At 44.5% G+C, this 14,303-nt stretch overlaps 1 protein-coding gene across 1 annotated transcript in view; it reads right to left on the bottom strand.

Moving 5' to 3' along the window:
* Nucleotides 1-2,097: 2,097 nt before the first annotated feature.
* Nucleotides 2,098-14,303, bottom strand: part of PLPP2 (phospholipid phosphatase 2) — a 56,787-nt gene continuing 44,581 nt past the window's right edge. Inside the window, exons 3-6 of the mRNA XM_068234076.1 lie at nt 12,370-12,644; nt 10,947-11,004; nt 6,587-6,763; nt 2,098-5,861 (exon numbers count right to left, since the gene is read on the bottom strand). Coding sequence (XP_068090177.1) covers nt 5,730-5,861; nt 6,587-6,763; nt 10,947-11,004; nt 12,370-12,644 — 642 coding nt within the window. The 3' untranslated portion in view covers nt 2,098-5,729. The remainder of the gene's footprint in view (nt 5,862-6,586; nt 6,764-10,946; nt 11,005-12,369; nt 12,645-14,303) is intronic.

Below are 14,303 nucleotides of genomic sequence, written 5' to 3'. Positions count from 1 at the left end.
TTAAATGTAGTTTAAATGGAACAGAGTTTTTACTGTTCCATTGTCTCTGCTCAATGACACCTTCATTGACGTATGCCAGAGCTCTAATCTATGAACTACTGACTATCTCTCTCTTTCCTGCTCTCAGTAGCCATTTAGTGACTGGAAAGTGTTTTATAGCTGTAATTCCTCATCAGTGAGGGTTAGGCCCCGTTCACACTTGCGTTTTGGCATGCAAACGGACCGGATCCGGATCGTATCAGGACCTGATGCGGATTGGAACCATACGGTTCCGATCCGGACCGTTTGCATCAGGACTGCTTCAGGCTGCCATCTGGATCCGTGTGGGGGGGGGGGGGGGGGGGGGGGGGAACAAAAATACCTTAAAATTTGTTGGGGTCTGCAGAAGGTGCACCCGTAGAATCAGGTCCTCCGCTGTAGGCTTCACCTCCACCTCCGACATACTGCCAAAAACAGCTCCAGCACGTGTGTCACTGCTGCTCCACTCCAGATATGCTGGGCCCATGTGTCCCCATCCGAAATGGCCGCTATAAATCCTCATAGGAAGTGGGGTAGAACGTCCGGTGTGGTCTCCAGTGTGTTCTGTGCTTCAGTTTCCCATTGGTTTTCTTTATCCGGATGGTGCAGTCAGGCTCCGGTCCGGGTGCGTGGGCCGGATGAGCCGGACCAAAAAATAGCGCATGTTGGAAAAGTGTCCGGAGTCCGGATCCGGCTCCGTACTGTACGGAACAGACGCGTGTGAACGTCCGCATAGCCTTTGCATTGCTATGCAGAACGTATGTTCCGTTTGTGCAGTATACGGTCCGGATCCGATCAGGCAGATCCGGACAGGGAACGCTAATGTGAACCAGGCCTTACGCTATAGTTCGACCCGGACAGAAACTGTCACTTGCATACCTGATTTTTAACACTTTCAGGCAGAGAAATAAATAAAAGGAACACAGCATACTCATTTGTGTGATTGGCCCTGTACATACACATCTATCTCATCATGTCACCTCAGTTGTCTTTTAAAAAGAATCCGAGGTGCAAGATCTATAGAAGCTGCCATATTTATTTCTTTTTCAACAATACCAGTTGTCTGGCAATGCTGCTGATCTTTCTGGTCATAGGGTCTAAATCACACTCCTTAAACAAGTACGCAGCAAATCTTGTCAGATTTGTCATCTGATCTGCATGCTTGTTCAGGGTCTATGGCTACAAGCAGAAGATCAGCAAGACAGCCAGGCAATGTTTAAAAGCCATCTCACCTTCGTTTCCCTATAAAGGAACACCAAGGCCACATAAGGGTATAAAGCTTTACTTACCTGGAGCTTCTTCCAGTCCCAAAGAGTCTCTGGTCCCTTGCAGCAGTTCAGTCTTTCGCAAGGGTCCTGTTGTAATGATCTCAGACATATTGGGTGGGCAGCTTGTGTGCGCTGCTTGCACTCATGGTACCTATAGCAGCGCTTGCCACCGCTCAGAAGACGCCGACCCTTATGAGTCTGACTGCGGGACCAGAGAGACTTCTAGGGACTGGAAGTCGTCCCATGTAAGTAATGTTTTATACCCTTATGTGACCTTGGAATTCCTTTAAAGTGGATCCGAGGTGAACTTTTACACATTGTGTTCCTTTCCTATTGTTTATAGGGCATTCCTCAAGCCAAATACTTTTTTGTTTTAATACTCTAATTGCCTAGAAACTAAAAAAGCCACGCCCACAGGTTTTCAGAGAGCCAAGGCACTTTCAGACAGTAGCAAGGGCTCATGGGAGCTCAGTCTGGGCAGGAGGAGGGGGAGGTGTTACTAGCCATTGATTTCAGAGGCAGAGGGGAGGAGGGAGGAGGAGAAGGGATTAGGTTGATGGCTCAAGATACAGATAAGCCTGCCTCTGTGTAATATTTACAAACATGGCGGCTGTCATTGTATCACAGGAATAAATAATCATATTCTATTAAAACTGTTTGCAGCTAGTTTTGCTGTGTAAACCATCTAAACTTTAGATAAGATATATAGACAAGTTACTTGTTATAGTTCGTTTTTCATCTCGGATCCGCTTTAAGTAAATGATTACCAAAACCCTATGTGAACAAAAGTATATACACTATAGGTCAAGCGTTTTCAAACACCCCAAATTTTTTATTGAAATTAAAGTCCAATAAATAGCTTGAAATGTTACAAAGGTAAGTAGTGAACTGCCAATGGTTAAATAATAATCTGCCTGTACATCTGGTCTTTACAAATAAAGGTAAGCCACTATAAACTGGAAAATAAAATACAATTCAGAATTATACAAAATGGCCTGTTAACAGGGAACAAGAAATGGGTTAACATTTACAGCTGTTCTGCAGCAATAGAGCTTGATCACACCTGCTGCTGCTAATATCTACATGTGCCCCAACTTTTTCTTCTGTATGCAATAATGTATTGTTGGAACACATTTTGAGCAGTATTTGATCATGATACTGCAGCAAGTAGTATGTTGCTATAAGGATGGTGTGAAAAATACAGTACAACAACAGGAGATAGACCATCATCAAAAAGTTTAAGTCTTTCTTACAGAGAAATTGCCAATAATGTCAAGGTGTCCGTGAGTACTGTATCCTTCACAATCAAAAGGCACTCAAACCTTTCACAAGAAGAGGTCTGGCACACACAAATCCACAACAGCATCAGAAGATACGTTGCTGCAAGTCAACAGCTTGTGTGATAGGTGGCTCACAGGACCACAGCTTTAAGCTAGTTGTGGTAAACAAGTCTCAGTTTTAACTGTAAAGCCTAAGCTACACGGAGCAATCCGGCGGCTCGATTAGCCGTCGAATAGACTCTGCCGCATCCCTGCTCACGCGTCGGATTCGATCCTCCCTCTTCCCCGCCGGCGCCGCTTATCTTCCGCTCAATTCCCTGCCATTGTCCACTTGTGGGGAACGAGCAGGGAATTGGCCGCGGCGAGATCGGATCTGATCAATCGAGCCGCATCAGAGGCTCAATTGATAAGACACATCGCTCCGTGTAGACCCAGCTTCAAGAGAAGACTGAAATGCATGTCTGACAAGTCAGTCTGCAGAAAGAAACCCATTGCTGAGATATCGGAACAAGAGAAAGTGAATAAGAAAAAGTGGCTTGCCTGGGCTATGAAAACAGGCAATAGACTACTTAAGACTAGAAGCAGGTGTTGCGGACAGGGAAGTCAAAATCTGACACTTATTTAATCCGGCATAATTTTAGCACATCAGTGAATAGGGGAAAGGGTAGGTTAATGAACTGTCAAACATGGAGGAGGAGGCATGATGGTATGGGGTTGTCTTGCTTGAGCCAGGGTCTGTAACCTGTACAGAGTGAGAGGCACCGTGAACAAACAAAAAAAAATCGCTACCACAGCATTCTGCAGCACTATGCAGCGAACACAGTGAATCCAGCGCAGGAGACTTGGGCGCACAGGGAGTAACTTCGAAGATGCTTTTAAAACACAATAATTCGGCTTCCAGCAATTGCTGGAAGCCAAATTATTTCATTCCCCACCATCCAAGGCGGCCTGGAGGGGGAATAGTATTTAACTTGGCCGGAACTTGTGCAGCAGCAGGATCAGCCATATAACGGCTGTATTCTGCGCCCAAGTCTCCCGCGCCAATTCCTCTCGTACGCCCATGCAGTACCCTCCAGTGTGCTCCTAATTGGTCAGAGGTTTAACCTACAGCAAGATATTGACCAAAAACATTAACCCAAACTATGCCAGACCTTCCTTAGGAAAAAAAAAAAAAAAAAGAACAAGATGGTAAGACAGTACCCATGAAGTAGCCAGCACAGTCTCCAGACAAACCCCATCAAGTAGGTTTGTGTTAAGCTGGATAGAAGAGTTAAGAGAACTTTTGCAACAGTGCCATGAAGAACTTTCTGAAGATTGGTTGATTTCAATGTCATAAGTGTGTTTTGCAGTTCTATCTACCACAGCTGGCTACTTTGAAGAATCAAACGTTTACAATACATTTGGTTTATACATGGATTTCACATCTTTTTTTTTAACTCAAATTGTTTACTTGTACTTCACAAGGTATTATATTAGTAGATTTGTATTTGTTTTGTGGAGCTCCTGCTGGTTTGACTGATAGAGTCATGTGCAGTAAAGTCCCCAACCTTGGTGGCATAACTATCTCTACATAAATGTCAGAATTTCATGATATTTAATACTTTGATTTAATTCACTTAAAGAATTAATTTTTAGTATGTTAACTTCATGAATGAAACAAAAATTTAAGATAGAAATTGCTATATAACAGTAGTGCTACTATACTGCTCCACTCAACATTACCTGTTAATGCATGGAAAAGAAATAAAAAATTCTAAGTTAATGCAAATATAAAAAAAAAAACTTGGAAATGGACCATCAAATGCAGCAGCATAATTTTGCATAATATTAGCATCAACTCAAAACTAGCATCTCAAGGACCATCCCTTCTTTCCATCATATGCCACACCAATTACATAAAGAAAAAAAAAATCTTGCCATTTTTTTAATATCCTACTCATACAAATACCTAGTATGCAGATAAAAGCCTCATCCCACCATGGCCTGTTTCATCTGGTGATCTTCCGATTTGCAACTAGACACTAAACAATTGTCACTTTAAAAAATAAAAATGAAAGCAGGGTGTTGCCTGCAGCTGCAATTTATTTAGCCATATACATATTAAAATGATTACAAAAGAAACTCTGTGCCTGCCCAATGCATGTGTGGTTATTAATGACTCACTGGCAGAACAGGTTTCCTGCAGTAATGAGGCTACCTTATCACCTCACAAAACTAGCATCATACAGCAAATCAAGAAGGGTGAGAAACTGCTCACAGCGGGAAATGGGAAGGACAGGGATACAGAGTGACATGAGTCCAAACAGTGCAGTGTCAGGCAGGCACCAGGGAAAAATTACACACAAGGGTCTGATTTATAAAAAGAATCATAAAATGAAAGCACAGCAATAGGGGGAGAAAAACACAGGGATACTAAACACAAAAATGTGAAACCCATTACAGCCAAATGAGGATGTGGTGATTGCTTTATTTACAGCCCCCAAACACAGGGTAAAATACTTACACAGTTCAACCCAATAATCTAAATATATACAAGAGTGTTAAGGCGCTTCTTTTCCTTTAACCTCTCCCCACAGCTCCATAGGTTCCGATTATATTTTTTGAAAATGGAGAGGTATAAAGCAGTGGTTTAAATGCAAGTCACACTCCTATTCAACCTAGGAATAAGTGGGCATAGCTGCAGCGTAGCATCCTCTCCCCTCCTCCATTACATGAATGTACAATGCAGAAGAGGAGAGCAGAAATGGTTCTCTCCACGGTCTACAATACCCAACTCATGCCAACCACAGGCTGGACGGGAGCTGGGACATTCACAATATATCAATCTGGTATACACACACACCTGTTCATATTGCACACAGAACTCCAGTCTCACTCACTCTGCATAACTAACATACAGACATTCATTCTTATAAACATTCCAAATAGAGATACCAACATTACTTGATATCTCTTCATACATTAATTTATATAAAAAGTTACTTTGGCTTTTGTGCTAAAAAAAATGCGCACACAAAAAATCATAACAAAAACCCTCAAAACATTTAGCGTGTTTTGACCAGTAGAAACCCGCCAGTTCAGTCCAATAGTCCCTTTCAGTGGCCAGCTGACATTGGCCTGGGAGTACACCACAATATTGTTGGTGCAGATTGGTTTGATAGTCTCATGATCCTCCCAGGTATCCAAAGTGATTCTGCTCAGTTTCACACAGCTGGAGACTGGGCTTAGTCTCAAGAGGATCCTTGGTACACTGAAGGGGTGGTCTGACTTTGAAGAAATCCGAGATGTAGCGTACCTATAAAAAGAGAAAAAAAATACACTGATCATCCACAACACTAAAACCACCTACAGGTGGAATTTAATTGCCCTCATTACAATGCTACTATGATGCAGTGAGATACCTTAAGATAGCAAAGGAACACTCCGCTCTTAAAAGTGATAAGGTGAAAGCAGGAAATATTATGGCTTGATGACTCCCAAACAGGGCGTCGGCATGTTCCTGGGATGCAGTAGTTAGTAACTACCACAATGGTAACAGAAAGCATAAAGGTTATTTTGAGCCCATGCCTCAGAGGATCAGTGCCGTTCTGATAGCACAAGGGGATCCTACATAATAAAAGGCAGATGGGATTTAACACTGAGTAAGCAGTACAAATGAGGGGAATCATTTTTGTCATGGAATAAGTACAGTTTAAAAAAAATAAAAAATGTTAATCAACACACTACTACATATTAACAGATTTTATCGCTACAAACTTTTCATTAAACATTTGGTACTTATCCGTTAGCCGGGCGCATCCTCTAGGTGGCGATAGAACTCCAGCAGAGTTACATCTTTCCCTACTATCCATGCCGGCCTGGAGGAGGAATAGTAATTATCGCCACCTAGAGGGTGCGCTCGGCTAACGGATAAGTACCATACATTTTTCCTTGCGTGCTTTTGTCATATCATGTTATGTAACGTGTGCAGTATAATCACTATTGAGGTTTCTGAACAAGAAAGAATAAGAGGAAACTTACTGTGAGTACAGCAATGAGGGCCCCTTGTAGCAGCCCCACCAGCACGTCACTCCAGTGATGTTTGTAATCAGACACACGTGTATATCCAACATACAGAGCAAAGGACAGGAGGAAGAACTGCACAGTGGGCCTGAGGAGACGAGCCCATTTTCCCCGCAATCTGGCCTGGACATATAACTGCACAAGAAATAAAAAAAAAAAAAAATGACACCAAGTTCATGGTAAAAAGGACTGCAAACGTATCTATTGTTACTAACTCTGAATTCAGACAGGGTGACATGTGACCATCTGAATGTGGGGGCAAGCATTCACCTTGTTGGACTTTCTACAAATAAGAGCTACTGTATTCCCCTTTAATTTCCCCAGGTGAGCTGTTACTGCAACACTTTTCATCATACTGTTCCTTTAACCACTTGCCGACCGCGCACTCATACCGCGCATCGGCAAAGTGGCAGCTGCAGGACCAGCGACGCAGTTCTGCGTCGCCGGCTGCAGGCTAATTAATCAGGAAGCAGCCGCTCGCGCGAGCGGCTGCTTCCTGTCAATTCACGGCGGGGGGGGGGGGGGGGGGGCTCCGTGAATAGCCTGCGGGCCGCCGATCGCGGCTCGCAGGCTAAATGTAAACACAAGCGGAAATAATCCGCTTTGTTTACATTGTACGGCGCTGCTGCGCAGCAGCCGTAAGGCAGATCGGCGATCCCCGGCCAATCAGCGGCCGGCGATCGCCGCCATGTGACAGGGGACAGCCTGTCACTGGCTGCACAGGACGGATAGCGTCCTGTGCAGCCCAGCTTTCCAGGGGGGACAGGGATGAGAGGGAGGGGGGGAATTTCGCCGCGAAGGGGGGCTTTGAGGTGCCCCCCCCCCCCGCAACACCCAGGCAAGGCAGGAGCGATCAGACCCCCCCCCCAGCACATCATCCCCCTAGTGGGGAAAAAAGGGGGGCGATCTGGTCGCTCTGCCTGCACCCTGATCTGTGCTGGGGGCTGCACAGCCCACCCAGCACAGATCAGCTAAAACAGCGCTGGTCCTTAAGGGGGGGGGGGTAAAGGGTGGGTCCTCAAGTGGTTAAGGCAGGGCTTTTCAACCCTGTCCTCAAGTATCACCAACAGTACATGTTTTGCAGAAAACCACAAACATTCACAGGTGAGGTAATTAGTGTCTCAGCAGAGCTGATTAACTACCTCTGTGCATTTCCACAAAACATGCACTGTTGGTGGTACTTGAGGACAGGGTTGAAAAGCCCTGCCTTAACCGCTTGCTGACCACGTCACGCCGATGGGGGCGATCAGACCCCAACAACAGAGAGCTCTGTTGGTGGGGAGAAAAGGGGGGGGGGGCGGGGAATCACTTGTGTGCTGTGTTGTGTGGTCCTGCAGCTTGGCCTTAAAGCTGCAGTGGCCCATTTTACATAAAATGGCCTGGTCACTGGGGGGGGGGGGGGGGGGGGATTAACACTGCAGTCCTCAAGAGGTTAAAGGGAACATCTAATGGGGATTTTATGGCCAAGGTTGTGACAGACTTTTGAATTTTGATTGGCTGTTGTAGGCTCCGCCCACTTTCATGAATATTTATCCCAGTCACCCAGTGAGCAAATGTGCCAAGCTTGAGAAACCTGCCATTAACAGTAAGAATGGCTGTGTAGAAAAAGGAGATAGGGAGCCTATACAGTATATAATACTAATGGGTGCCGTTTACATTTTCTCGTGTAAATTGAATGGCTGAAATTTGATTGGCTGTTTTACGCTCCACCCACTTTCCCTGAATTTTTAACCTGTTACCAAGTGACTAACTCTACCAGGTTTGGGGGCTTTATTAATTTGAGATTGGCAGCCTCTTACATTTTTTCCCAATGGGGGTGGGGGGGGGGGGGGGGGGCGGGGTAGAGCGTGAAAACCCCAAAACATATTTTTCCTGGTATTAAGGGATCTGTGTACAAAGTTTTGTTGAAATCCTTCAAGGCATTTGAGAGATGGGGCACACACACAGTTGACATTGATCATTGCGTTTGAGTGATGGCAGGGCGCACACGTCCGATTTTATACTGTATATAGATTGTATGAAAATGGCGAAAACCACTGACACTGGCACTATTGCAACCTTAGTACTAGGTGATTGATATTTCTCTTCACTTTCTAACTCAATGACAGTTTCCAATATAAGAAAACAATTTGGGAAAAATAAAGACAGATTTTTATTGCTCAGTAGGTCCTCATCTGTGATCACGAAGCACAGGGAGTGAGGGAAGCCACGGTGGAAACTCAGACAGCCACAACAACCTGACCATGATTCTAACCTACCATCACTTCAGCCCAAACCTTTTCTTTTCTTTTTTAGAATAGTGTTGAACTGTTACTGATCCCTAAAGGGGTTCCTCCAGGCAGGACATTTTAAGAAGCTCCAGTTGTTGCAAATGCAAACAATGTAAACAGCATGGTGGAATTAAAAAAATTGGGAAGCTCCAGGGTAATTTCTGCATTTCCCTAAAATTCAGCACAAAGGCAAACCTGCTAAATATGCTAGGAGGGGACTCTGCTGCCTGTTGCAGGTTTAAAAATAATTACATGACTAGCTTTAAAGTGAAAAAGAAATGCATCTTACCTGGGGTTTCTTCCACCCCCCCCCCCCCTCCTAATCCCATCTGGGCAGTGGCAGCGACCCCCGCGTACATGGCCGGGAGCATTCTGCACATTTGCAGTATGCGGTTTTCGCTACTGCGCAGAATGCTCCCAATGACAGGAGTGCGACCAGGGTGTGGTTGGCTAGGGGCCGCGTGTGCGCAGTAGTCGACGAAGGGCATCAACAACCCAGCTTTGCAGGGGTTGCCGCCACTGCCTGGAGGTGATCAGGAGGACACAGTGGGCACAGTAGGAGTCCAGGGGGCTGGAAAATGGCAAGTTAAAATCTTTTTCTCAAAGTGTACCAGAGATGGTTCACTAGGCTTAAGTTATACTTACTCTGGGCGTCCTCAAGCCCTATGAGCAGCGTTGAGTCCCTCGCCAACGTCCCCTCCATTTTGGCACTACCACTGCCGGTAATCCGGTCAGTCGCCGCCAGTCAAGGCCTTCTGCGCCGGCGTGCTCCTGTCCCCTGGCATGGAAGCGCGATGTGGGGTGCACGCACTGCCAAGCTGCGTATGCACAGATAGCCGCGACTGCCCGGATTACTGGGAGTCATGCCGGCTTAACGGAGGGGCCAAGGAGGAAAGCAAGGGACTCATGGGGCAGGAGGAAGCTCTGGGTAAGTATAAAAAAAAAAGTGCTAGTAAACCATCCCTGGTTCACTTTGTTTCCCTTTAACAAACCACTGAAAGCTAAAGATATAGGGGTAGAACTTTTATTCCAGAGTACAAAATTTAATTGGTTAGTCATTTTCAAAAGTGGCATGATAGCAATATTACTCAACAAAGTATTTAGCAAACACATTTATTTTACATAGTGGTGGCTTTCGTATTATAGCAGTGGAATTCATGGTAGAGAGGCTAAATACCTTGCTTAGGGCCTTTTTCCACTAGCCTGCGATTTGATTCTGATCGCAAATCGCAGAGGCAGAGGATCAGCAGGGCTGCCAGGCAACTGGTATTGCTTAAAAGGAAATACATATGGCAGCCTCCATATACCTCTATCTTCAGTTGCCCTTTAAAGAGAACCCGAGGTGGTTTCTATGAATGATATTCGCACACAGAGGCTGGGTCTACTTATACAGCCCAGCCTCTGTTGCTATGTAGTGTCCCCCCAGGCCCACCCTGAACTCTGCTATGCCACCATAAATCACAGCCACACTGTCGACACGCAGCGGGCTGTGTTTACCTATGTAGTGTCACTCTCGCCGCTCCCTCCGCCTCCTGCATAGCTCCGGAGCTATGCAGGAGGCGGGGGGGGGGGGGGGGGGAGCGGTGAGAGTGACACTACATAGGTAAAAACTGCACGGCTGTGATTTATGGGGGCATAACAGATCGCAGGAAGGGGGGGGGGCCTGGGGGACACACCACATAGCAACAGAGGCTGGGCTGTATAGGCAGACCCAGCTTCTGTGTGCAAATATTCTTAGAAACCACCTTGGGTTCTCTTTAAGCTAGACTTAAAGAAATACAGTGTTATAATTTATGCAGGTTGACAAACTGAAGACAAGTGACATAGCATAGATATAGCTGTGTGATCCAACAACTTGTCAGTATACAGGATTAGTCTGATGAAGGCTGAATAGCTCAAAGCTTTCTCCTAATTCTTTCAAGTTGGCCAATATAATGGTATCATCCGGATTCAAAATGTCTGGTTGTAACAAACTCAAAATTTGTATGTTCAAAAACAAAACAAAAAATACGAAAAAGTAATCCACAGTGGATGGTAAACCTACTTACCGACAAGAACAGCATGCAGTACATTCCAAAAGAAGAGTGTCCAGAATAAAATGACAGCCTGAAACACAATATAAATGGTTAAAAATAAAATAACTAAAGTCCCCCAAACATCATCCCAGCCAGGAAGTTCTGCTTCCCAAGAGCTGTCTTATCACAGTACATTCATGTCACATTCTAAAAACAAACAAAGAAGCTGCCAACAAGAGCCTCGCCACACAAGAGACTCAGCTGCTACAAATGTTACCCAATGCAGTACGCACTAAAATGCTGCTGCTCTAGTGTTACATAGTTCTTAGCAGCTGCATTGGATAGCACTAGTAGTAGCTGTCAGGGCTGTGGAGTCTGAGTTGGAGTCATTGTTTCATGAACTGAGGAGTCGGGAGTCTGAGTCGGATGATTTTTGTACCAAATCCACAGCCTTAGTAAGTATTAGACTAAGGAGTCGGAGTCAAGCCATTTTGGGTAACTGGAGTCGGAGGATTCACAAACTAAGGAGTTGGATGATTTTTGTACCGACTCCACAGCCCTGGTAGCTGTTTAGCATCTTAGGAGATGGATGGACTATTTTCTAACACACTTACATGAAGCAAGAATACAGATCAAGTGGTAACATTCCTCATCTGGATACTAGTTCCAGGAGAGTGACTTAAGAATTGTACCCATGTGATCAGCACTGCAGCCACAAAATTAGCATTTCTACAGCAAACCTGAAGTGAGGTGGGAGGAGTAACACTTACATTAGTAGACGGAAGCCCCAGATTGGTCCAGAGGCTTCTCAGATCTTAGTAAAACCCAGCCACCACATGGTCCCTCTTCATCTTCTGGTCATGCTCTTAGTCATGGATGAACACAACTGGATTGTGCATGGGCTGGCAAGGTTAGCACATGCCCAGTAGAATGAAGCCATTTTTGCACTGCTTTATTCTTCTGTGCACAAGCATATTGTTGTTCTATGTATGAAAATATGCCCAACCCAAAAGCTTGTCCGCGGGTAGAAGCATAACCACAAGCTTTTGTCAAATAGGTTTACAGGGACCATGCATTGCAACAAAGGGCTGTGAGAGGAATCCCCTGGACCATCTAGACTAGAGCAGAGCTCCCCAACCCTGTCAAGATCCAACAACAGTACGTGTTTTGCAGGAAACCACACACATTCACCAGTGGGGTAATTATCGTCTCAGCAGAGCTGATTAACTAACTGTAGATTTCCACAAAACATGAACTGTTGGTAGGCCTTGAGGACAGGGTTGGGCAACACAGATAGAGGCTTCCCATTACTGTGGTAAATATCTAACTTTTTCTTTACTTCAGGTACGCTTTAAGATAGGTCAAGATGGCAGCCTCCAATAACAATCTACTGGCAAGTATATTGTATTAACTATATGCTTGTGCAAACAGAAATGTCTCTGCTTCAGCATCTTACCTTGATTCTGTAACATTGGAATGACTGCCACGGCATACGAATTCGGTGACGTATCCGGAGCAGTTGACAGTTTTCCAGTCAGGGTTACACACAGCCAGAAAATTAGGACGTGGCCGGCCTATCATGTACTTCGCTAGATCTGTGAGGGACTGGCTGACAGAGGCACCAAATAGGAAAGTACCAATCACCTTGTAAAGGGCAGCAACATAGTTATTGCACTCTGAGCGAGAGTACAGGCGCTTTGAAAATACCATATACATCTCTCCAGAAGTGATCTGCAAAAAAGCAATAAATACAGCAGTGAAATAAACAGCAATATATGTGCAGTGAAAATGGTTTGCTTTTTTTTTTTGTTTTTTTTTTGTAACTAAGAAAGTAAGAAACCATTAAGATTCTAGGCCAACTGGGCAAATGGTTTACTAGCCTTATCTGCCTTAAGGTGGCCACACACCATACAATTTTTTAAATATCTGTTCAATTTAAGAATTGCAATCAATTTTTCTCACTGATTGTAACATTTCAAAAATCTGACCAATGTACCACACACCTATGTTCAATTTTTCCCCAATTATCATAAAAATGATTGGAAACTGACAAAATTGCTAGGGTGTGTATATTAATAAATTGACAATCTAACACACACCATACAATCTTTAGAAAGATTGAAGAAAAATATTTGGCATAAAAATCAAAGAAAGCTGGAAATCCGATCGGATATTTCAGTCGAATGAAAAAAAAAAGCTTTGGATTTTTTCGGGAGATACGATCGTTATCGAATTGCCGTAAAATCGGATCATTGTATTGTATCGTGTGTGGCCACCTTTAGGAGAGGTTTGGAACTGACAGATCTGTGTATTTTATGTGCTATCCTGATTAGAATACAGTGCTGTCTGCTAAAAACTTCTCTCATAAGACAGACACTATTATTATTTATTTATATAGTGCCAACATATTCCGCAGCGCTTTACAAAACACAGTAAGACAACACAGGGAACATACCGGTAGGTACAACTAAAAATATACAGCAGTCTCAAGCAGCACAAATATTGCAATAAAAACAGTAAACGTTAGAAGGATGACCCCGCGCTTGCGAGCTTACAATCTAAAGGGTAGTGGGAGAAACACTAGGTAAGGAGACGTGGGGGGAATGGATGAGGCAGTGAGCCTTTGCCTCGGATTACACTGAACAGATAAGTAAATGGGCTAAAAAAAATAAAAAAAAAATAATGTTATAAGCTTGCCTGAAAAGGTGTGTTTTAAGTGAGCGTTTGAAAATGTCTAGGTTTGGAGCATGACGTACAGGCTGTGGAAGAGAGTTCCAAATGAGGGGTGATGCTTGTGTAAAGTCCTGGATGCGAGCATGCGAGGAGTTGATCAGCTTAGAGGCCAGGAGAATTTCTTGGGAGGAGCGAAGGTTGCGGGAGGGACAATATCTAGAGATTAGTGAGGAGATGCATGGAGGGGACAACTCGTGAAGGGCTTTGTATGTTAGTCAGGAGTTTGAACGGGATCCTCTGGGTAATGGGTAGCCAGTGGAGGGAACAGCACAGGGGGCTGCATCAGTGGAGTGTGTGGAAAGGTGAATGGGCCAGGCAGCTGCATTTAGATGGGATTGGAGAGGTGCTAGCCTTTTTTGGTAGACCACAAAGCAGGGTGTTGCAGTAGTCTAGACGAGATATGATTAAGGCTTGTACAAGCATTTTGGTGGCCTCTTGTGTGAGGAAAGGACTGATCCGGAATATATTTTTAAACTGGAAATAGCAGGCGGTGGTTAGTGCGGCAATGTGAGGTTTAAAGGAGAGCTCTAAATCAAGCATAACCCCCAAGCAGCAGGCCTTAGAGGTCAAGGTTATTGGGGTGTGGTCTACAGTTATAGTTGCAATTGGTGGGGGTGTAGATTGTGATGGTGGAGAAAAAAAAAACAAAAAACAAAA

Source organism: Hyperolius riggenbachi, chromosome 1 (assembly GCF_040937935.1).
Source record: "Hyperolius riggenbachi isolate aHypRig1 chromosome 1, aHypRig1.pri, whole genome shotgun sequence".
NCBI classification, from domain to species: Eukaryota; Metazoa; Chordata; class Amphibia; order Anura; family Hyperoliidae; genus Hyperolius; species Hyperolius riggenbachi.
Note: the sequence above shows the minus strand (reverse complement) of the source record. Positions and strands in the feature narration are given on the sequence as shown.